This window comes from Chionomys nivalis, chromosome 19, assembly GCF_950005125.1.
Source record: "Chionomys nivalis chromosome 19, mChiNiv1.1, whole genome shotgun sequence".
NCBI lineage: Eukaryota > Metazoa > Chordata > Mammalia > Rodentia > Cricetidae > Chionomys > Chionomys nivalis.
Window position 1 is genome coordinate 47,426,045 of NC_080104.1, and position 25,009 is coordinate 47,451,053.

At 46.1% G+C, this 25,009-nt stretch overlaps 1 protein-coding gene across 1 annotated transcript; it reads right to left on the bottom strand.

The window, feature by feature from the left end:
* Positions 1–350: 350 nt before the first annotated feature.
* On the bottom strand, positions 351–24,771 carry Znf365 (zinc finger protein 365). Its single transcript, XM_057751927.1, has 5 exons — positions 24,480–24,771; positions 21,330–22,088; positions 9,148–9,328; positions 4,123–4,160; positions 351–3,403 (listed from the first exon to the last, which is right to left on the bottom strand). Exons 2-5 carry the CDS (start codon positions 22,073–22,075, stop codon positions 3,142–3,144), a joined length of 1,227 nt encoding a protein of 408 aa, XP_057607910.1. The 5' UTR covers positions 22,076–22,088; positions 24,480–24,771; the 3' UTR covers positions 351–3,141.
* Positions 24,772–25,009: the final 238 nt, after the last annotated feature.

The following is a 25,009-nucleotide window of genomic DNA, read 5'->3' on the forward strand; positions in this document are numbered from 1 at the left end:
TACACTGTGACGTCTGTTTATGGTTTTTGCTAAGAGTTGACAAGTTTAAAACTGAGGAGTTGGGCAGGCTATTCATAGTCATAGAGGAAGACAGGGAAGGATGCTGAGCAGGCTTCTAATGAGGCCCCTTAGTGTGAACAGACGTGGAAAGAACACTGAGATATACGACCAGAGTGTGTGCAAACAAGCATGCTAGTTTTCCGGAAGGCCGAGAGGTGTGTAAGGCCGCGGTGATTATGTCCATGATGAACAGTTTATTTGTGAAACACCGTTTCTGTTCATTGTTAGTGGTGCAATCAACTCGACTTTCCCAAAAGACTTGACCTAGAAGAAACAGGCCAACACGTTAGTCAGAAATATAGCTTTATTATCATAATATTTCATAATCTAAAAACTTCCTTTTTTTCCATCCTGGGAACAGAAATATTCTAACTTCTATATAATTAACTGGCCCTGCAGAATACTAGAATACAGCATCTAAGCCAGCCACACTTACAGATAAGAATCTGTTTTAGTTTGGGGGAAGGGGAGTGAGAGGAAAGAACAGTTCAACAGATCCTTTCTCCTTCCAAAATAAATAATAAAATTCAATTTCTACTTTAGTGAAAACTTGAGTACGGTTTCTCAAAAACTTTGGTGATTTATTCAGAAAGCCACTCCCTCAACTCTAAGGTTGATTGCCTCAGGGGACAAAAAAAAATCTGAAAATAACACATAAATGGAACTTGGCCATGGTGTGAGTGAATGATCTGTTCTGTGAGCCAGTTCCCATACTTCAACAGCAGATTTATGTCTCTAGGAAGTCTACTGAACTTAGTACATTTCCTTGTATGGGGGTCAGAAACCAGTTGAAACTTAAAAGAATTTTTTTTTAATTTAGTAATTAAATCTCAAAACTATTTATCTTGTGTAACGTCTACAGAGTAGATACATTATGGTGCTGTTCAAAGATGAATGTGTATCACTGTTAGAGAGGGCTGCCATTCCTTCTAGGCATGTAAAAAAAAAAAAACACCAAAAATGAATTCGTTTAAATAAAATGGGAAACTCAAACTCTGGCTATACTAGCTTCCAACCCAAGCTGTCGCTGTGGAGCACACACTACGGGACAGGGGGCATGCAATACAATCACCCAGTCACATTTTCAGTGTGGAGAAAGCTAAAATGCAATCATGACATAAACATCAATACTAAATAACTATGAGGGGGATTTCTTCCCCCAAATAAATGATAACCTCACCATTTCCACAATGTCAGCCTCAACAGTGATATCTACAGCTGTGTTCTTTCCCTACTTGGTGCCTGCCTAGCACCACACAGAAGATCTGCCCCCAGAAGTCAGAAGTCAATGGAGACTCAGACATCAGCCTTCCCATGAGGACAGGCTCGAAATATCTGAAAATGATGACCTCTCCTTTTCAGTTCACTGGCATCCTAAGTCACTGCTTTAGTATCTGTTTTAATGCAATGCTACTCGGATGCTTGCTGCAACAACAATAATTCTACTAGTGTTAACTAGATTACAGTTTTAACTGGTAAAGCAAAAGAATTCGATTTACAGAAACAAAGCTATATAGTTTTAAAGCCACCCACCACAAACACACACATTTTCCATGAGTATTTAAAAATAAATTATTAATATACTTGACATATATATATAGTATATGTATTATGTATTTGTATAATTATGAACAACATTATCCCTGTTTTAGGAAGGATGTCAGCATGTGTACACTCTAGAGACCTGATGGTATTGTGCAATTTAAGGAAAAATATGAAAATTCCCTCCAAAAAAAATTTAAAGGGAGGAGATTCTTGAGAGTTCTTTTAAGGGGACAATACCATTTGGGAAGGATGGTGTCAAAGGTCAGATCCCACATACACCCTCTTTTTTCCTAAAATTATAATAGAATGTGCCACACAATGAACACCCTAGGTGTGTGGCTGACAGGTAGGAAAGTGGACATTAGCCCTGGAAGCTACAGGAGGTGAAGTGAGCTTCTGGGTAAGAAAAGAAGACAGCAAAGAGAAGGGCATGCTAGCTCACAGTTAGCAGAGAGCAAGCCAGTGGTCCTTCCGGGAAAGCAGATGGTAGCTAAGGCTGGGCATCCCTGCAGCATGCCCAGGGTGCTCCTGGCACACTGAATGAGCTCTCCTCGGGCACTTCAAGCACTTTGGTACCACATCAGTGATGCTGCCGACCCCAAGGGTTTTAGCAGCTATCTAGACAGGCTGGTAGACAGCTCTGAGGGTGTGGCGTGCTTAGCCAAAGAGGCAGGTACAGTGCGCCCAAATCGGAACAAATATGCTCTGAAGGACCCTAGATCTGAATCAAACAAACCTAAAGGCCATCTGGCAAAGTGAGAGCCGAGGTCTAACTGAACCTTCCCGGTAAACCACCCAGGAGTTTAAAGTCTTGATTAACCAGAACACTCAAGGGTAACTGGAACTTTTCTTATAGAGACTTTCAAATGGATCAAAGTTGTGTCTAAACACAAACAAGAACAAAAACCTCTTATTTCACTGCTCTCACCAGATTTGCACCCCCTAGCTGGGTGTGGCGGCACACACCTGAAGTCCCAGCACTTGGGAGGCAGAGGCAGGAGGATTACTGCAAGTTCAAAGCCAGCCTGGTATATATCAAGTTCCAAGCCAGCCAGGGCTATATAACAGAACAATGCCCTGTCTCTAAACACCAATAATAATAATATATATATTATTTTAAGAAGTAGAACTTCACAGTCACATTCCTTGCCTCATAATTCAGAGAGCAGCAGACACCAGAGCCCGGCATCTTGAGTGGCCCAAGTACTAATGACCACAGCATAGAAGCCCAGGTGGAAACTGGGCCAATTATTTTAGAAGTTACAGGTTCATGTTTACCAGAACTAGAGGACAAAAGCGCTTCAAGTTTTGCTTTATTATTTCTTAGTTTTTGCCTTGCTTGCACCTAAAGTAGATTGAAATACAATCTTGGTTCACAGAAACCCCCTCTGTTAAGTTCTGGTTAATCAGGGTGTCCCTATGTGTTTCTTGCTCTGCTATGTTTTCCTACGGCAATGTTCCCCAAAGGACAACCCTGTTGGCCCCCGGAACATCATTCCCCAAGCCCCAAGGTGATGCTTCTGAGACACCCATGCTCTAGATGATATTCACGATGGCTGTAGGTTTTTTCTTCACCATTTTGGGCCTGAAGTTGCCTTTCCGGCTCAGGCCCAGATGTTCCCCTTTCTTAGCTGGTCTGAAGAATTCTCTGGGAGACTCAGCCTGTTCGTGAATGGCCTTGGCAGGCTGCATTCCGGCTCTTTCATCCTTGACTTTCTTCAGGTAGCTCCTCCCTCTTAGATGGAAATGGGCCCTCAGCTCTGGGTGGTTGCACATAGAATGTGGGTGCCCTCGGATTCTAGAAGAGTGGAGGAGAGGTACACACAGAGAGAGGCTTCTTTATACCTTAAAAGCAACATAACTAACCACTGCTGTCCACTATGGCGAACCATGCTCCCACTGAAGATAAGTCACAGATACTGGTATTTTAATTCCCCACGGTCCCTGTGACTGAGTGATGCTAAATCCCAGGGAGATATTACTATATTACTAACTCTACTATTAATGATGAAACAGGCACAGAAAATGTAAATGACTTCCAGAATGCTGTGCAGACCTTCAGGTTGCAAACTCATATCTCATAATGCTTTAGGTGACCACCAGGAGACTCAGCAAAAGATGGTGTCAATATATTTAAAGTATGTGATTTATAGAAATAGTGCAATAGAGTAGTAATATACTATATTCACATAAAAATGTTATATATGTGATATATATATATATATATATATATATATGTATATATAATACATTAATAAGAAAGATACAGTAGTTAAGTCCTGGGAGCATCACTCCGGTGTTGCTATAGCATCACTCGCTGAGCAGCTGCTAGCTATTTAAAAGTGTCACTGGCCTGCAGGTAAACATCCAGGTAAGCCTTTAAAACTCCATGTGTGGATAGCTACCTTCTCAAACACAACTGGCTTGAGAAATCCACTCATCGACATCCAATGCAATAGGAAAGCTTACAGGGTAAACATTATCCCATGGCCCAAGTATAAACAAAGACATACGTACAGACATCTGGGCTTCCTATTCGATGAGATGTCTGTGAGCTGATGGGAAACAAAGGAGAGAAAACATTAGTTCACTTAAAGGCTGGGTGTGGTGCCTGTATGTGCATGTGGTTGGGGGGGGGGGTGCTAGTGAATAGAATATCCAGTGGGGGCCCACAGCAGCTAGAGAAAGACACTGGATGTCTTCCTATGTTAATCTCCACCCTAGTCTCTCAAGACAGGGTCTCTCGCTGTACCTGGAGCGTATTGTTTTCACCTAGGCTGGTGGCCAGTAAGTCCCAGGGATCTGCCTGTCTCCTGAACCATCACCCCTGCAGTCCCAGGGTTACAGGCACACAGAGCCACGCCCCACTTCTTATGTCTGCCCTGGGCATCTGAAGTCAAGCCCTCTTGATTGCATAGCAAACACTTCACCTACTGACTCGTCTCAGCTCCTGGACGGCGTTTTAAACCCTGTCTTCTTTAAGACACGCTATTATCATTAAGGAAATCTGTAACTAGGTGGTGGCATTACCTAAGGAGCATTGCATCCAAGAACAAGAGTGTCCCAGATTGACTTACCTAGTCGGCCTCTGTGGACACCTATCTCGGTTTTCTAAGGTGTGTGTATCAGAATATTTCAAAACTTTCCAAAAAAATAAAAATGAAAACTAAAATTAAAAAAGCTCCCCAATAAATCCAGGTCAGAAAAACAAAAACAAAAACATTTCTTTAAAACCAAGCACAATGGGTCATTATTTCTAAGGATCTGGTTGTATTTGCAGCTGATTCAGTACAGCTGTAGCTAGTCACAGAGTACCAACGAAGAGGAAATGAGCGTCAAATGTTATTTCCTAAATATATCATTTCTAAACTGAGAACATATGAAGACCAACCCCACAAATGTCCCCAAGGCCATCTACCATCGAGATGATGTCCGTTCCTAATAGCCCATGCAATCCAATATCTGCTTGCACTCTGTGGCTCAGCTCAGAGTGCCTTCTTTGGTAGCACAAATAGATGATTATCATATTGTGACCCAGATGTCGTCATTCTGCATATGGGGAAGCCCAGGGTATTGCCAGCCCTAGGTTCCCAACCTCCCTCAAGCTGTTCTCACTAGGATGAAGCCGGGCCACATCTTTAGGCAGATTCAAAAAGGAGAACGATGGAGAAACTACGGGAAGAAGGCCTCCTTGGGATTCGGGACAGGGGGATTATGACACGTTTAATATAGGTGGAGGATTCGGTCTCACTTCATTTCAGGCCACCTTCTCAGGTGATCCTCCAGCAGTTCGCTCCTGATCCCCCTGTTCTCCTTGATGTGGGATGCCCCTCTGTATGCTCTGAATATGTTTTATGACCTTTGGTTAATAAAGAAGATCCTTTGGCCTATGGCAGGGCAGAATATAGCTAGGTGGGAAAACTAAACTGAATGCAGGGAGAAAGAAGGTGGGGCCAGGGAGACACCATGTAGCTCCCAAAGGAGAAAGATGCCAGAACCTTACCAGTAAGCTACAGCCTCGTGGCAATACCCAGATTAATAGAATTGGGTTAATTTAAGATATAAGAATACATCTGAGCTGTTGGCCAAACAGTGTTGAAATTGATATAGCTTCTGTGTGATTACTCGGGTCTGAGTGACCGGGAAATGAAAGCGCAGTCTCCAATCATATCCCCTGATCAGCGTGATCCTCCAGCAGCACCCACTGGCCTCCTCAGCTCTACTCCAGGATGCTCCCCAAGCTATCACCTCTGTACTCCTCTGCTGCTCCCTCCCAGCCACCACCTCTCACCTCCAATCATCACAGCCTCCTAGCATCTCTCATTCTGATGCCCTTCCATGCTGGAAGCCTCTCCATAGCTTCCCGGTGCACTGGGAATGGATTTAACCACCACCCTCCCCCACACACATTGTGACCGGCAACTTTGCCTCCTACCACTCAACCATGCCAAGCTCGCTCCTTCCTAGCATCGTACCACAATGTCCTTGCCTACAGCATCCTGCTCTGACTTTCCACAGAGCTGTATCTTCACATTATCCAGGCCACGGTGCAGGGTGGAGCTCTCCTGCCCCTCGCCCCAAAGCATCCCTCCAACCCGAGCACTTCACACCTTTGCAGCAGCCACCACCATGCAAGAGGGTCATTGTTGATTTGTTCACCGTCCACCACGTAAGATAAAAAGGACCTTGTTGGTCTTGCTCATGGCACTGGCACCTCATGAGCACTGTGCCTTCAATAAATAAATGTTAAATGAATTACTGCCAGTCCTCAATTAGCAGCCTGGAGGAAACAATGCAGTACTTAAAACAAGATTATCCAAGCTGTTTCCCAGTCCTCTATCTGAGTGGTTCTGAGAACGGATTTTGGCAGATGGAATATTAGGTCACTTTGTGTCTGATTTGACAGCATTTTTTTTTTTTAGAACACTAAGATAAAGTATCTGAGTAAGCATACTGTATTTTTAGAAATCAGCCAGGTGAAAAAGAACATAAATGCTCAAGGGGATTCAGGGAAAGATGCAGGATGCCAAACATTGTTTCAGAAAAAGAACAAAAGGCGAGGGGAAGGAAGTTTCCCCTGGCACAGAAGGACACAACCCTAATAGTCACCTTCTAGGGGAGGCAAGCCACTTAGCACGATAAGAATTGCCCTTCTCTCAGGAGTGCTTCGCAGGGAAGAGGAAGAGGAGTGGGTACTGGGGAAGAAGTGGGTGGGTCCACAGTGTGTCCTCTGTAATGAGGGGTGAGAGCAGGACTGGGGGGCCAATTTTCCTAATCACTCAGGAGGAGGGACTTGGAGGTGCTAGGAGGAAGGGATGAGAAGGGGGAGAGTCAGGTAGGATGGCGGCTTGTCCTGTGTGTCACCGAGGAAGAAACTATTCTGGGTGACTCCAGAAGCCTGGGTCAGATGGGCGCTCTGCGACCCGCGAAACTGTGCCAAATATCTGATTCAATGTTCTTCCCGAGCACATCCAAGTTATTGCATCTCCACGGCTGTTTTACCTTCTTTACAGTGGCTGCGCATTAAGCTATTAGCAGCCCGCTGCTAAGCCATAGCCTGGGGGGAATTCTGTTTCCCCAGACGAGGGCTCTGTCACAGCCACTAAAGGTAGTTCTTACTAAATCTCTGTTGACCTAATAACACTCAGATTCCAAGGTTAGGGTTGAAACCTGTGAACTCAGAGAGTTAGAACAGCAACTGGCTAACTTTCTCTCTTTGCTGGTGTTCCCAGAAGCAAGCCATTCCAACTTCCACAATGCCACAACAACAACAACAAGCTAAGCTCCTCCCTGTTACTTCCTGTCGTCAACCAGTTGTTAACCCTGCCACGCTCAGTCCAAGTTAATTTTGTTTAATTAACGCAACTGCGACACATCTTTACATAGTTAACAAAAGCAACAGGAACAAATGTAACACATCTTCATAGAGTTAAAGTAATATTACACAGCATAAACAAATGTGACACATCTTTGCCCAGTTAAAATAATATTCTATAACACTCCCTAGTCGCAGAGAGTGTGGGAGAGCAGATAGAGTTCTCTTTCTATAGTAAAGGCAGAGTTCATTTTATAGACAGATGCATATGACTACAATGAGAGAGGGAGAGAGAGAGACAGAGAGACAGAGAGGGGGGGGGAGCGCCCATTGTAGGGTCTGTAGACTGCCCAACTTGACCCTAGAAAAGGTTGAGGAGAAACAAATGAGGATGAACTAGGACTACGTGTGCCTAACCCCTTCTGAAATAATCCCTTACTCTGGTCTTCCCAAGGTCAGAGCTCCAGTCCACAACAATTAGGCCGTTTCTCTGACTACAGCCTGATCATGCTAGTCACACAGCTCTCGTACCTAAATTGCTCATTACAATCTCAACTGCACTTAATAGCATTTGGATTAGCCAATGCTTTCTTAGGCTGAGCCAGCTGGCTTAAAGGAGACCATGTGGTTGAACCATAAAAGAGACAAACATAAATACTTAATTTCCTACTATGTATGAATGAGTCCGTTTGTGTACATTGTGTAAATATATATATATATTTATAAAATATGTATGTGTGTATACTATGTGACTTTGCATATGTTTAACATGTGTGTATATGTCTGTGTAAGTATAAATACGCTGCACGTGCACATACAGTTTTGCATATGTATATTTGACCGGAAGAGAAGGGATATTATTCAACTTTTAATTACAAGATTAAATTATGTGAAATAATTATTGCTATGCCTCTCAAAAGACTTGATTTTTCAAGCTGGGAAAAAAAGCTGAGCCAAGGGCATGAGCACAGGAATATAAAAAGGAGGAGGCCTGAGTATGTTGAGGGGATCTGGTTTTATATTGTTTTATATTTTATTTTATTTATCTTTCATTTTTCAAAGGTTGAATTGTACAGCAGGCAGATCTGAGCATCCACTTGCCCTGCCTGGAGAGTGATCAGACATTCCATTGCCCTTCAGAAGCCAGGAGTCTTGATCAAGTCTCTTAATGACTCCTGGATCCCTAACACCCATGGGGACGTCTTAAGCCTCTGAAGGCCCTGGGTGACATAGTATAGGAAAACCTATCACCTGCCATGGATTCTTTTTGAATAGCCACTCAAAGCAAGTTTCACCCATGAGTACTGTTGACGAGCATCTTCCTCTCTTGTCAAGAAAGTTGAGTGTATACGGCTGGATCTTGATTTCCTGAAATGATAATCCTCAAAATACTGCCTTGAAGAAATACCTTCTGATCTACCTGGAAACTAAGACTGGAACTTGGATATTTCCAGATTTGTTATTTTACAAGTAAAAAATATGTTTAACAATTTAACTTGGAATGGAGGTCAATGAGGAGCGGGTGAGTGTGTGCCCCAGACTAAGCCTTCTCCCTGGAGCCGCGGTACCAGTCAGGCAGAGGCACGACCTGGTCCAGGACTTAAATTGACACCTACAAAGCCCTTGTGAATCCCACAGCTCCCCTCTCTTCCATCTTAGTTCCTTCTGGATCCATTCCTACTGGATTCAGGGGGCCTACAGCTGGAGGCTGGCTGGGTTGGACTCACCACGTGCTCGCTAGCATCCCGGCTGAAGCCGGAGGCCTGCTGGCTTTGATAGTACTCCAACTGCTTTTCCGCCAATTCTACCCGCTGCAGCAGGTTCTCAATGAAGTCCTGGAGCCTTGCTTTTCCTTGAACCTCCTTCTCGGCAGCTGCTTCCAGGAAATGGTTGAATGTGACAACTTCTCTGTAAGGACAAAACACAAAGAGACACTGGAAGTCACTCATCCATTGCCTACTGACGGACACCGACATCAGTGGTGAGGGCCATGGCAACGACAAAAGGAACGAGACTGCGTCTCAACAGGGAGACAGTCACAGAACGCCAAAATAAGGGCGTACATAACTTTGTATCAGTATAACTTTGTATCAGTATATCAAGGGCGTATGTCAGAAGGTAGGTTAACAACATTGAAACTAGGCACAAGGTGACAAAGTGACTCGGGGTTGGGGGCAATGTTTCAGAAAGCAAAGTCAAAATCAACCTTTTAGGTGGAGACACCTGAAGAAAGTCCTGAGGAAGACGCCATAGAGACGCCTGGGAATTGTAAACCAGATACATGCAGATGGATCTGACCAGTGCCGGGCTATGCATGTAGAGAAAGGGACTCAGACCCCAGACTTAGGAAAAATGGCATGAGAGACTACTGAGCACCGAGACCCACCCCTTTATTTCCCTAGGGGATGGTAGGGGGGTGTCTGGATAGGGAAGACGGAAAGTTAGTGCTAAGGCAGTAGCTCAGTCGCTAGAGTGCTGTCCTCGCATGCACAAAGCCCTGCATTTGATGCCCAGAACCACACAAACTGGGTACCATGGTGCCTGCCCGTAAGCTCAGCATTTGGAAGCTGGAGGAAGGAGGGCTAGAAGTTCAAGGTCATCCTCAACTACCTAGTGAGTTCAGGGTCAGCCTGGGCTACGTGAGACTCTGCCTCAAAACTAAAACAAGAAAAGGCGGGACTACGTGAGACTCTGCCTCAAAACTAAAACAAGAAAAGGCGGGAGGTGCCTACCGCATGGGGACGAGGCTAATGGTAATGCATTTATAAAGTCTTTAGTAATTATTCACCAGATCATAAAACACTTGCTCAAGGTACCCAACAGAACAAGGGACCTCAAGGTAAGAGAACAAAATGTTCATGATCTGGCTTCTGATTCCACAGAGGAGTTATTCTTTTAGAAACAGCTACTTGTTGAGTTTTGGCATAGTATCATCTGCGGTCATCTGGAAATATTAAAATGCCCCTCAGCTGTCTCACTGGGTCTCTGTGTGATCCCACACGTCTTTCACGTATTTCCGCCCAAACAATAAAATGTACAACTGCAAAAGTCTAGCTGTGCTCGGAGAAGCTAGATATTAGAAGTATTCATTGGGTGGGTGAGAAGGCTGGGTGGGTAGGAGATCTTGCAGCAGGAGCCTGCACCCTAGTTTGGTCTCCAGAACCCACAAAAAAGGAGAACCCCAGCTTCCAAAGGTTGTCCTTTGACCTTTATGCCACCATCCACACACACAATAATAATGAATAAAACGTTAAAAATAAAGCAGTATTTGTGCAACATTTAAAACAATATCCCTCTTCTTACTAAATTGTCTGGGGGGAAATAGTTATTGTTTCATAAAACCTGTGGTTTGTGCTAACAGAAATACATTTTATGTGGTGGTTAAGGCAGACATTACAAGGGTAGATCCTGAAATATCCAACAACCAAGATTTATTGGCTGAGAAGAAGGACATGACACAATCTCACACAACAGTGAAGCCTGGTCATGGTTTTAATTTAGGTTATTGCCCTGCTGAGTCAGAACGCTGTGTGAAGAAGCTATGGAAGGCCAGAGGCAAAGACAAGGGCCAGCCTTAGAGGAAGTCAGTCAGGGTACAGGGGGAAACAATCTCTTAAAGCACTCCTAAGTCACTTCCTGTTCTATCATGGACTTATCACTTAATTTTTTAAAAAAGAAGAGTTAAGTATTATTAAATCCAAGATTGTATGAAAATGTCTATTAAAAGCAACAGTGACTCCTGAAGGGGAAAATACCAGTTACAGTGTAAGAAATTGCCATGGGAGCTCATTTCTATGCAGAGCGATTGGCGGCCTCGGGACTCTTGATTCAGCCCCAGGACTCAAAGGCATTTTGAAACCAACACACCCGAGAAAGGCACAGGGGGAAAAGTCCTGTCTATGAAGCCAGAAATTTAATGAGGAAAAAAATTGCTTACTCATGCATTCGCTCATTTATAGGACAGCCATAAACTCTGCAGCCTGCAGAACATTAGTTTTATTTATTTCTGAATTTATTTATTTAGTGTGTCTGTGCGTGCGCACACACATGCACACACATGCACACATATGCACACAATGCACACTCTTAGAAGCATGCATGCACATGCTACAGTGCATATGTGGAGGTCAGACAACAATACACAGCAGTGAGTTCTCCCTCCCTGTCACGTGGATTCTGGGGTTCAAACTCAGGTCTCCAGGCTTGGTAACAAATACCCTTAAGTTACTGAGTCATCTCACCAACCTGTTATATTTGCGTTATTAGAGATTGAAGCCCCCGGATTACTTCTTCGGAGATGAGTTAAAGGCAGCTAACCTTGGAGAAATCAAAATGGCCTGTCATGTGATCGGCAAACTTAGAAAGTGACAGAGGTAGTGAGCAATGGCTCAGTGAGGAACAGTACCTGTGTGTGGTGGCTCCCACTTATAATGCCAGCGCTGGAGAGGCGGAGACAGACAGAGGCCAGTGGATCTATAGGGAATGGTTCGTCCACCATCCTAGACCACGTAGTGAATCCAAGACCAATGAAAGACTGCCTCAAATAAAACAAGGTCGATGACACCTAAGGAACTACACCCAAGGCTGAACACACAGGCGCACACACACATACATGCATACACACACACACACACACACACACACGGCGGGATGGAGGGACTGACAGAGTGAACAATAATGTATTATGATATTCACAATTTGCATTCATTGAACTGCATTTTTTAAAGGATGGGCAATGTATCACCTATTACAGCTTGGCATCAAAAACCATCTCTTATCTTTCTTTCTTCATCCCAGCACCCAGCCAGAGTCTCGCCTTGTGACATGCTGTTCTCTCAGTCAGAATCTCTCCCTAGTCCCCTGTCTGAACGCTCTCCCTGGAGGACCCATTCCCAGACACACCCCCAAGCGTAGTGATGGAGGGCTGTGGACTCCCACGGAACCTTTAGCCGGTCAGGGAACACACCACAGGAGACTAGTCGTGGGGCTTACCCACTTCATCATAAAAATCACTGACTTGGGGGGCATTTTAGTTACTCGCCTTGCTGTGATTTTTTTTTTAAAAAGTTATGAAAACATCTTAATGCAGAAAACACTTATTTTGGCTCAGAGACTCTGAGGGGGTGGGGGACTCACCATGTTGTGAGCTTTGCGCATCCATAGTTAGGAAGCACAGAGGGACTCCTGCTGGTTCTCAGCTCACTCTCTCCTCATTCAGTTTGGATCTTTCCACTCATAGACCCTAATTGAGATAATCCCTCACAGATGCGCCCAGAGATTTGTTTCCATGGTGATTCTAAATCCCTTATGGCTGACCATCAGGATTAACCGCCACCGTGTGGAGTCCGCGGGAGTCCAGGAGATAACAGAGACCTCACAGATCCTTAATGATGTACAACCACAGCTCTAGCTGAGCATCACAGCCAACAGAAGACCCTTGGGTTCCTTTGTCCTTTTAGAGACCAGTCTTGGGGCATAAGCCAAAAACTAAACCACAGACACCTCCTAGAGGAGTAGGGTGGAATCGACAATGGGTTCCCGTCTTCAACTCTTAAAAAGTACTTTCGGCCGGGCGGTGGTGGCGCACGCCTTTAATTCCAGCACTCGGGAGGCAGAGGCAGGCGGATCTTTGGGAGTTCGAGGCCAGCCTGGTCTACAAGAGCTAGTTCCAGGACAGGAACCAAAAAGCTACGGAGAAACCCTGTCTCGAAAATAAAAAATAAATAAATAAATAAAAATAAAAAAAAATAAAAAAAATAAAAGTACTTTCGGCTGGCTGGCTTCCCCTTCCCAAAGGAAGCCTCGATCACATCATTTAAGTGCCATTTTCCATGACTGGTCTATGAGCCCTTTCGAGAGTTTATGAAATGATAAAAATACCTCCATCTAAAAATAGCCCCACCTCAGATGGTCTGTAATGCCAGCTATGGGGCAAACTGAGGAGCAAGAGTCCCCCCCTTCCAGGCACCAGGAATGGAGCTGCAAGCTCAGAAGCCAGAGCATAGCCCCGCAATCCATAGGGAGTCACCCGATCTTGAAACCGGCTACTCTCTGGTTTTGTGGCCTTTTGCCCCACCTTTCTTTTTCTTTTTTTCTTTATTTTTTTTTCTGGCTTTCGGTTAAACAAGTATGTTCTTCATTAAGTTGGGGAAGATATCTCAGGGGGTAAAATGCCTGCTGCAAGCATGAGGACCTGAGCTCAGATCCCCCCAAAACCACGTAAAAGTTGACTTGGTAGCACATCTGCAACATCAGTCTGAGCAGAATAGAGACAGATGAATCCCTAGAGCTCACTGGCCAGTCAGCCTAGCGGGACTGATGAGTGTTTGGGTGGAAGTTCCAACACAGCCCCCACCCCTGGGAGGTGCCTCGCTCCAGACTCTGCCCCCCCCCCCAAGAAAGGGCTTCCATCCAAACAATGAGTTCCAGGTTCACGGGGAGACCCTGTCTTAAAAGACAAGGTAGAGAATGCTAAAGGAAGACACCCAACATTGGCCTCTAGACTCACATGCACACATATAACTATATACATCCACAAAGCATGTACCTCTCTCTCTCTCTCTCTCTCTCTCTCTCTCACACACACACACACACACACACACACACACACACACAATTTTTTAAGTTTTTCTAACTAGAAAATTGAATTAATTTATTGATTCTAATCAGATTAATACTACAGCTGAAATTACTCAGGCAAGGAGAGAAAAGAGGAGGAAAACAGAGAGGAAGGCAGAACCTGAAATTTTTTCCTATATTTCTAGATTTTCCCATATGCTACACCTAAGAAAGCCCGTTTCACCTCCTGTTCATTCTGTCTCAGTCTGTATGTCTGAAAGCAACAGAGATCACCTATAGAAAATGAATTAAGGGCTGGAGAAATGTCTCAGAGGTAAAGAGCAAGGGCTGCTCTTGCAGAGTACCTGGGTTTGGTAGCCAACACCCACATGGAGACAGACTCACAGCCATCTGCAGCTCCAGTCCTGGGGGTGGCAGGTGTCTCCCTCTTCTGACCTCCGCAGGCACTGTGCCCACACGATGCAGATACACACATGCAGGCCAACACTCATAAATTAACAACAAATAAATCGTAGAAATGAACTAATAGTGGGAAGCCCACAGATCCCTCCCTGCCCCGGTGACCGCTCCTTCTTGAGAGACTTCTTTCGGCCACCTTCCAAGATGAAGACGGCAGAGACACCATGTTGTCCACTCACTGTGGTAGCTGATCCCGAAATAGGAATAACATCAATAAATATTCAATTTTGCCCTTGTGCATGTGTGTAGAACATGCGCGCATGCCTGTGTGTGCGCGGAGGCCAAAGGCTGACTGTGGGTTTCCCACTCTCATGCTCCACCTTATTCCCTTGAGACAGGGTCTCTCGCTGAAGCTGGGCCAGGGAGGTGGCCAGCAAGCCCAGCAGCAGTATGGTAACAGGCACGTGTGCAGCCAGCCACACTTAGCTTTTAATGTGGCTTCTGGGGAAATGAACGTGGTCCTCAGGTTTGTACTGCAAGTGCTCTCTGACCCTGAGCCATCTCCCCAGCCCCAAGCTTGCCTGTATAAGGCCCACATTCCACACAGAAATGCGTGTCGCTGACTCAGACTGCCCTCTTAGGATCGGGTTTCTATCATTTTCTCTCTGGTTGATCGGTTCCCCGAGAGCAGGGACGTCACCTTGCTTGCTACTGTATGTCCAGACCCTGAAACAGAACCTGACACTTATCAGGCTCTCTTGGAAATATCCATCTCCTGCAGGGCTCTCGACTGGAAACACAGCAGATGACAGGGGGAAGCGGCAAAGGGGTCTGTCTACTTGAGCTTAGAAAGTACAGGCGGAAAGCAGGGACGGAATCAGAGTCCCCCATCTCCATTCCAGGCTGACAGTGGCATATGCCCCACCCTGACCGGGTGAGGGCATCTGGAGAGCCTAGCTGGAAGCTCTGAGCTGGGTATTCCAGAAACTTAGCATCATTACCCTGCGGCAATACCACCAGGTTCCTGCCTCCGACACCTCCAATGCCAGCTGACTCTCTCTTTATTCATATCAGAAAAATAAATGATGTCACCGCTACAGCCGTCTCAAAATAGCTGAGAAGCAAGCTATTCCAAAATGGGCCACGCTTGGGGATTATGTAAGTCCCGAGGCGTTGGATAAATCTCACATCGTCAGAAGTCTAGCAAGGACACAGTGAACCTCGGCAAGAAGATGGGGCAACTGGGTTTCACACTCAGCTTTGTTACGGGATCTGTTCTTAGGCAAGTCACTTCTTGGCTCTCAGGCTTTTTTTCTTTAACTGAAGAAAAAGAAGAGTGTCCCTCTGAAGGAGGCACAGGGCACCTTCCAGTTCCAAAATCACCAACCACAGGGTGCATCTAGGGACTCTGGCTTTCAATGCCACTGGCGCCTGCCTGCCACAGCAAAAGAAGGCCTCATCTCCCTTCCCTTCTCACGGGCTCTCTAGGCGGAAGGGTCTACTCTTCAGTGTCTTTTTAGCTTAAAATTGTGGCCTCCACTTAGGCACTTGCTAAAGCTGCCCTGTCGTCAAGCATGGTGGCACACACACTTGTCATCTCAGCAAGAAGGGGTTAAAGCTACTCAACAAAGCCCTGGGTTTAAAAAATACAAAAAGAAGAGGAGGAGGAGAAGAGGGGGGCAGTGGTGGTACATGCCTTTAAACTTGGGAGGCAGAGGCAAGTGGATCTCTGAGTTTGAGGCCAGCCTGGTCTACACAGTGACTTCCTGGACAGCCAAGGCTACACAAAAAAAACCCTGTCTCAAAAAAACACACAAACAAAAAGGAATGAGAGGGAGGGCTGAGGAGATACTTCATTGAGTAAAGGGCTTGCCTTGCAAACATGAAACCTGAATTTCTGAATTTGATCCCTGAAACTCACTTTTTAAAAAGATGGGTATGGCCAGGCAGTGGTGGCACACACCTTTAATCCCAGCATTCGGGAGGCAAGAGGCAGGCGGATCTCTGTGAGTTCAAGGCCAGCCTGGTCTACAAGAGTTAGTTCCAGGACAGTCTCCAAAGCCACAGAGAAACCCTGTCTCAAAACACACACACACAAATAAAACAGATGGGTATGGTGGCACTTGCTTGTAATGAGAGAGAAGAAAGGAGAATCCCTGAGGCTCAGCCTACCCTATTTGGCAAGTTCCAGACCAGTAAGGAATATCTTTAAAACAGTTCCTGAAGAAAAAGAGTACAGTTATGTGTGTGTGTAGTGTGTGTGCATGCACACACACACTACACAAACACACACATATATATATTATATAAGTATATATATATATATATATATATATATATATATGCATACATAAGTCTATATATAAAACAAGTCCTGCCCCTGTGTTCACACAGGATCTGCTTCTGGATATGCTTTCTACTTTCTGCATATACATCTTAGGGAAAAATATGAATCTTATGCTCTCCAGACATCCCTAGCACCACACTAGGCACATCAAAAATAGCCCAGTAGCATGTTCCAAACATACTAGCTGAAAGCGTGTAACAAATTTGGTGTTACCGTATTGCCAGGAAACTCACAGAAGTTATATCTAGCCTCATTGTTCTGGTTAGGGATCCCTTACTGCAAGGTGGCCTGGATTGATTTACCTGATTAGAGACAGGGCTACCGCACAGCTAAGACTGCTTGTCAATAAGTAAACGCATCTCCCATCACCAGGGCTTTTAAAGTCACACTGACTTTGAGAGGATGATGAGCAGATTCTTTTCTCCTACCTGCACTGCAGAGCTTGTAGACCCTGCCAAGGGGGAGAAGGGCAACAGCCCCAAAGGTGACCTGCTCAAATCACCTCCTCCACAAAGGACTGTGTCACTGCTGGAAACTGGATTCATGCAGCCTGGAGGTGGCTCCAGGGCTTTGCTTGTTTGGTTTGGATTTGAGTTTACTAGACTTTTGAACAGGGTCTCATTCTGGAGCCCAGGTTGGCCTGAAACTCATTCTAGTTTTCTTTCCGTTGCTGTCATAGAATATTTTGATCAAAAAGCAACTTAAGTTCATTCCGTTTATGATTCCACATCACAGTCCATCACCGAGGGAAATCAAGGCAGAATCCTGAAGGCAGACCTGTGTCCTACTCCACAGAGTATTACCCCCAAACAAGGAACTCAATTCACTGCCAAAGAAACACAACAGAAACCACAAAGGATGCTGCTGGCAGGCGTGCAGGTTTATACTCAGTTATCCTTACAGAGTTCGGGTTTATCGACCTAGGGCATGGTGCCACTCACAGTGGGCTAGGACCTCATACATCAGTTAACAATCAAGATAGTCACCCAGGCACGCCCACAGGCCAACCTGATCAGGCAACTGCTCATCTGAGACTCCTTTCCCAGATAATTCTAGGGTGTGTCAAGTTTCAGTAAAAGCTAACCAGGGCACCCAGACTAGCCTTGGATTTTCGAGGCAATCCTTGGCATCAGCCTTCCAAGTGCTATGATTGCAGGGATATATTACCATTGTCCAGCTCTCCCTGGGGCTATTAATTTCAGTTTCAATGAAAGGCAGTGTAGAGGCTAATTACATTTGCTTTCTTTACATGTTCGTTTGTCTTGATGAAATCTGCTCTCTGAATTTTAAAGTTTACCCAGATTTAAGTGAATCTGAAATGGGACAGTAACAACGTATAATTGCACAGAAATGAACTTTTAGCCTAGACCCTAGAGCCCAGAGAGCTCACAATGGGACATCTATTAGGAATTATCTGGAGGTTTCCTTGGCTGGGAGGGGTCTTTCCTATCAGAAAGGCCATGTCTCTGGGAGGTATAGTCCTCTGAGAGAATGGTACCATGGGAAGGGATCCAGCCAGGCAAACACAATCAAACCAACTTAGTTGGGATACACTGATATGGCTGAAGGGCAGCTGTCTCTGTGTTCCCATTCAGATGGCAGAGTGAGGGTGGGGGGCAGGGCAGGGACCAGGATCTGCAGATACTGAGGGACAGAGGGGACTGTCTTTGTCTTTGTTGCACTCAGCCCAAGTGATTCAGTGTCCTCCCTAGGAACAAGACCCTTTCAGTTCCAGTTCATGTACAGAGAATGTGTTTATTTAAGGCACAGATACAGAAATTGTTAAGATGGCCTCACATGGAAGCTGAGAAAAATGATGACTTTATGTTTCAAAGTTTAAGGCAATGTCTCTATATTTTTATTCCAAGTGGGTTTCTGTTTTCTTTTTAAGCTAAATATTCCTCCCCCCTTTATCCCAAAACGTGACATATTAAAAGTCAATGATGCCAAGACCGTAGCTCAGTGGTCATGTCATGTTTAGCAAACATGAGTCTCTGGCATCAGTTCCTGACAACAGATAAAGAAGTGCCAGAGTATAACTCACACGAATGTGGACAAAGATGTCACGAGAAATTGGCTACAACAGGACATTTAATTCTAGCAAAGTGGTGCATTCCATCGTGCATTGATTAAAGCAGCAACAACGTAGCCACACCAAGGACTACCATACAACAGCCCGCAGGAAGGGTGGAACTCTGCGTACTGTACAAAAGACACCCAAGAGGCAGGCCACGTGAAAGCACAAGACACCCTAAAGGCAGACCGCGTGAAATCACAAGCACCTGTAAGGTCCAGGGGAACAGCGGCAATTGTCAGGGTTCCATCTAGAGGAACCTTATGAGTGTGTGTTTGAGTTACAACAGTAGTGTGCACAAGAGATAGGCCTGGAAGGAACACTTTCTCCTGAGGCTGGGAAGGGGTGGGCTCGGAGAGGAGAGAGAACATGCACCCCTCCATCTGGCGGGATGTTTTGTTTCACGAGCCTCTGTTCAGGTGGCAGTTCCGGATGAACGGAAACCACCACTCTCTACCCACAGATGGACCACACTTACTTACTAATTAACGAATTAATTAATGTTGAGAAAGGGTCTCGAGATGCCTAGGCTGGCTTTCAAGCCCCAAGGGAGCTGAGGATGACTTTGACTCCTGATCTTCCTGCCTTTCCTTCCTAGTGCTGGATTATAGGATTACAGGTGTGGACCACAATAGTTAATAAGTGCTGGCCATCGAACCTGCGGCTTTGGGCAAGGTAGGGAAACACTCTACCAAATAAGTGTCTGCCTACCCAGCCGTTAATCTACTCTTTTGAGGACTAAATTGCTGGTTGAGTGCACCATCTCATATGAAAGTGAATCCTTGACAATAGCAGACATCTGACCACAGGAACCACCTTCTATTGCCGTCAACCCACATCTATACAGTCACTAGCCCCAAACCCATATCCAATATTATTTGTACTATAAGCGAATTATAAACTATAAAAAAAGAAATGCAATAATCTGTGACCCTTTTAATTTATAGCTACTAAATCAAACAAAAGCATAAGAAAGTCAGCCTAGGTTTTACTCTTACCACTTCCCCGTCTCCACCTCTCAGCATTGCAGCGTAGGTCATCTGGGTCGCCTCTGTGGACCCAAACACCTACTTCCTCCCAGGAAGCACCCGGAGGCCAAAACACCACAACAAAAATGATGTATCCATCAGAGATCACTTTCCTAAGAATGAAAAAAAGTCCTATAGATGTTCAGGCTTGATTGTCGGCTGGATGCGGTTTAGAATGACCGTGCATCCCTGAAGCTTTACCAGAATGCTTTACCCAAGCTGCTGTCCTATTTGCCTTTCTGCTGCTGTGATTTTAAAAAAGAAAAATGTAACTTAAGGGAGGAAGGATTTATACAGATCACAACCCCAGGTCACAAGTCCAACATATCAAGAAAGCCACTGTGGTAGGAGCGTGAAGCAGCTAGTCATATCCAGTCAGGAGCAGAGAGAAAATGAAGACATGCACGCCTCCTTGTGCTCAGCCCCCTCTGCACTGAACATACACAGTCTGTGTGGGACGCCCTGCCTAGGGAATGGAGCCACCCATTGTGGGTGAGGTTCTTCCACACCAATTGAAGTAATTAAGACAATCCTCCCACAGACATGCCCACCAGTTGATCTCACTGAGACTCTGTTTCCAGATGATTTTAAACTGTGGCCAGTTGACAATTAAAATTAATCACAGTCAGGAAGACTCAAGCTAATTAACTATGAGACATAATCTCATGGGCTGGGTCCAGGGCTGAATAAAAAGAAGAAGGCAAACTGAACATCAATGCTCATTTCTCTGCTCGACTATACATGCAACATCACCAGCTACCTCATATTTCCACCATGACTTCCCGGGCATAATGAACTGTGACCTTGAACTGTGAGCCACATTAAACTCTCCCTTCCTTAAACTGCTTTCGCCAGGCATTTTGTCCCGGCAATGTGTAGATGAACTAATACAATAGCTGATTCAAAGTCACCCTATCTATGTAAATTTTTAAAATGTCTAGCGTGACTAAACAATACCTGGGCATCCCTTCAATGGGAATCTAAATATTTAGCGATAGCAAACGAAGCTCTCTTAAGTAGGCAGTTTTCCTGGACATTTTAGTTAGTATAATTTAAGAAAGAAAAGTATCTCAGGCAAACAAGCCAAGAGTACCTGTATTTGGAACATATTTTATATTAGAACAAGCCCTCGTCTCATTCTTGACTATTCTTGACTATATAATCTACACACATCAGTGGACCCTCGCACGCTGTGGGCTCAGGTTTACAAACCAGCTGTGCTATCCTTCTAACGTCATCCATCTGAGTTTCCAAGGTAACCAGGAGTTAGATATTTAATTAGATTAATGACGCCAGGTTGGCCACCATCTCCAAGGAAGGTGAATAATGCCAAAGTTTTCTGCATCCTGGCACTAGTGAACCAGTAAGGAACCAACGCAGCCAAGACATGCGCCAGTGACACACAGCAATGAATATCTGCTTGTAACTTGGGGAAAGGGGTCCCCCAAGCAGGGGTTAGCGTCCAGTTTCGGCAGCACTTACTCCTCTTTCCTCAGGAGCTCCTCCTCGGATTCTGTCAGGCGCTGTTTCAGCATAGCGATCATTTCCACGGCCACGTCCACCTGTCTGTTCAGGGCCCGTTCTCGCCTCTGAACTTCCTGCTTCTTCTGCGTCAGCTGCACGAAGGCTGCCCGGACCTCCAACAGTTCGGCGGTTTTCTGGGCCAACTCTTTGGTGAGTTTATCGATTCTCTTCTCGATGGTCCTGTCCACCGCCTCTACCATGCGATTGAACTTTTCTCGGACGTGGGCCTCAAAAGCTGCTTTGGTGTCCGGGGTGGGAAGTCCTGGGCTCGAGCGGGGAGCTTCCAGAGAGTCAGCCCGAATGTCCACGGCCGTGTAGGTCTGCACATAGGACACGGGCCTCTCTGCCACCATCTCAAAGGGCTTCGGGTCCTTGGAGTGCCCGTGGGAGATGCTGTACAAGTTAACATAGCTTGGTTTCTGCTTGGTCACCTTTGCGTGGCCCCGGAGCAGTTTTCCCTGCTTCGGGAGTTCTGCGCACCTGACTAGCTCTGAGTCCTTGAGAGATGGCAGGAGGCTGCATTTCGTCAGGAGGGTCTGCTCCTCGTAGCTGTGACTGAATTCCAGATGGGCCCTCAAGGATGACAAGCTTCTAAACCTGGTATGGTCCCCACACCTCGGGCAGCGGAATGGCAGGCACACAGCGACATTCTCCAGCGAGTCCTGCCAACGGTACCGGCTTTCCTCAAAAGTCGTCTGTTGCATCACTCTGAAAGTCCTGGGAGGGGGAGAAGACAGCCGTTTATGTGTCTGTCAAAAGCTTCTGAAGTGACACCAACCGACAAAGATGGCTGCTCCTTTCCAGAGAGGCGCTAGCTTTTTGTTTTTAATTAGCTTGTTAGTATCAATCAAGTAACTGGTTTCTTGGGGCTTTTCATGTTTATTTTGTTCCTATTGGTCCTCTCCCTCGGTGCCCTCCTACATCCGCCTGCCCTTCCAGAGAGTCCCCTTTCCTCCTGACCCAATATCCCACCTCCACTTTCAAGTTACATGTACTGGAGATTAACTCCTCTCTCTTTCTTTGAGATGCCCTTTTATCCTTATTTCATCACACACACACACACACACACACACAATTCTAAGACCCTTGTTTGAGAGAAAACACACTACTTGTCTCCAGAGTCTCACTTATTTCATTTAACACATTGCCCAGTCCCACTCGTTTTCCCAAAAATGTCATACTTTTAATTTTCTCAATCGCTAAGTCAAATTCCATTTTGTATTTGCACCGTATTTCCTTTCTCCACGCTTATGTTGATGGGTACCTGAGCTGGTTCCAATGCTTGGCTGTTGTGAACACTGCAGTAATAAATTTGGGTGAGCATCTCTGTACTAGGATATAGAGCCCCTTGGGTTTATGCCCAGGCGTGGTATAGCTGGGCCATATGATACTTCTATTTTCAGTTTCCTGAGAAATCCCCATGCCAATTTCCATAGTGACTATACCAGTTCAAGCTTCTTGGGCTTTAAGCAACTATTGCAGTTAGTATTTAGAGTTGATTTTATGCTGAAATTCATACCTAAACCCCTATGCCAAATGTGGCCACGTCCACCCTCATCTATATCGCCCACTGCTTCGGCCGCACAGGATCACTGCAGGTGGGTTACAGAGGGCAGGACCTACAGAGGCAGAAACATTTCTAATTCAGCTCCAACCTAGCTGAGTGAAGGTGGCTAACACTCTTAGACAAATGAAAAAAAAAAAAAACACAGCAGGGAGAAGTGACAGGGCCCCCAAGAAGGGAGGAGAGTGGTCAAGTTTTCTGTCCTCCTGAATTTGGAATACTACATGGAAATGTGTCCCAGACAAACAGGTCTTAAGAGAGCAAGCTTGGCAATCTTTTCTCAAGTTGGCTTTAAGCACACAAGCTGAAAAAAATTCAACCTCACATTTTGCTTAATATTTATTTTTTATTTTAAATAAAATTTTCTTATTCCTCTCTGTCTCTGTCTCTCTGTCTGTCTGTCTCTGTCTCTGTCTCTGTCTCTCTCTCTCTCTCTCTGTGTGTAGGTCAGAGGACAACTTGAATGAGTTCTCGTCTTTCCCCATGTGTGTCCTGGAGAGTGAGCTCTGGTCATCCAGCTTGGTGACACATGCCTTTACCTGCTGAGCCATCTTTTCTGCCCATGACTTAAACATTTTTAATTACTGGTGTGATGACAAAAATCAAAGTGTTAACATAATAATAATGGCCCAACACGACTGAAATTTGGGAACCCAAAATGTCAGATATCATTTGATATATAGACGCGGGGGGGGGGTGCACGGCTGATAATAGAACGTTCTAGGTGAATCTGCCTTGCCTATGATGCTGTTTTTGGCACAGCTTCTAGAGTGTTAGAACCGGGTGGGCCTCGGCCAGCATAACTCCTCCAAAAACAGGAAGTTCTTGTTGCCTTTGCAAATTCATCACCTTTGCCCTCGCAACAGATCCCTATAACAACCCAATTTTGCAAGGGGCCCTGTACCCATTTCCTCCAAGAATGGTCATGAGCACTGGGTCCCACTAAGAAGGGGCCCGGATAACATTTTAGGGTGAAGAATCCGTGTTACACCCTCAGTGGCATCCAGAAGCTGAGATGGAAACCCTATTGGCCAGGCAGGCGCATTTTCCAGGTTACTAAGTCTCTGGATCTCAGCAAAGGGGAACCTTCTTGTACCGAACTGGGATGTTTAATAGGATGCAATCCCTGGCCCAGCCGGGGGCTGAAGGCTGGCAAGGGGTGCAGGGATAGGAAGAGATGCTTCTAGAGCGGCAGCAGGAAGAGAGGCATGTTTGGATGGGGGAGATGGAATAACCACGCACTCCCCAGCTCCAGGCTTCCATTCGCTCAGAAGAAACCCCAGGGCACACACAGGTTAGCAAAAAGGGCTGCGATTTCCTGTGCAGAGCTGGGCAAGCTGGGCAGAACCTGCCTGGGGTCCCCGCTTTCCTAGCCCCCGCTCCGACTGATGATTGCATGGATTCGTGCTCACGCGAGTTCGTGCAGGTGGCTACGGGAAAGCCGGCCATTCCGACTCCCCGTGACGCTGCGCGACAGGGACCAGCTCCCTGCGTATCCGTGGGGCAGGGGGCGCGGGCGCACGGCTCCAGCCGAGCCCACTTACCCGACTTGTTGCTGCCGCTGCAGCCGCCTGTGCTGATGGTGCGGGAGCCGCGCGAGCGGTTTTCAGCAGAGCCGTAAATCAGACTGAGCCGGGTCGGCTCCCACGCGGGACGAGAGGCGACCGGGGCGGAGCATGGCGCGGGCGGGACACGGGGGCGGCGCCCGGGGACGCGAGGCTGGAGCTTCGGCCCCGGGCGGCCACCCCTGGGTCCACCCCATCTGGGCTCCTCTAACGGAGATCCTCGGCCTTTCCCTCAATCAAGCTCAGGATTCCGCTGACATCACGGGGAGGGATCCAGGATGGTCCCCCGGGAGGGAGGCGGGGACGCACGCCAGCCTTGCCCAGCTGAGATGCTGCAGGCCCAGGAAAGTGCTTCCCAGTAACAGGGGCCAGGGAAAGTGGGCGTAAAGATGGAGCTGTGTGCAGGCCAACCATTGCAGAGGGCTGCCAGCAGGAAGGCCCTGGTATTTATGTTAGAACTTCCTGCAGGCAACCTGGCAAGGAGGGACTACCCTACTCCAGTCCTGGAA

Excerpts from the sequence above, each read along its gene's own strand:
- Znf365 (XM_057751927.1), bottom strand. The coding sequence starts at position 22,075 with ATGCAACAGACGACTTTTGAGGAAAGCCGGTACCGTTGGCAGGACTCG. Across the intron at positions 9,329-21,329 it reads GAGCTCCTGAGGAAAGAGGA|AGAAGTTGTCACATTCAACC; the intron begins GTAAGTGCTGCC and ends TTGTCCTTACAG. Across the intron at positions 3,404-4,122 it reads AATAGGAAGCCCAGATGTCT|AATCCGAGGGCACCCACATT; the intron begins GTACGTATGTCT and ends CCACTCTTCTAG.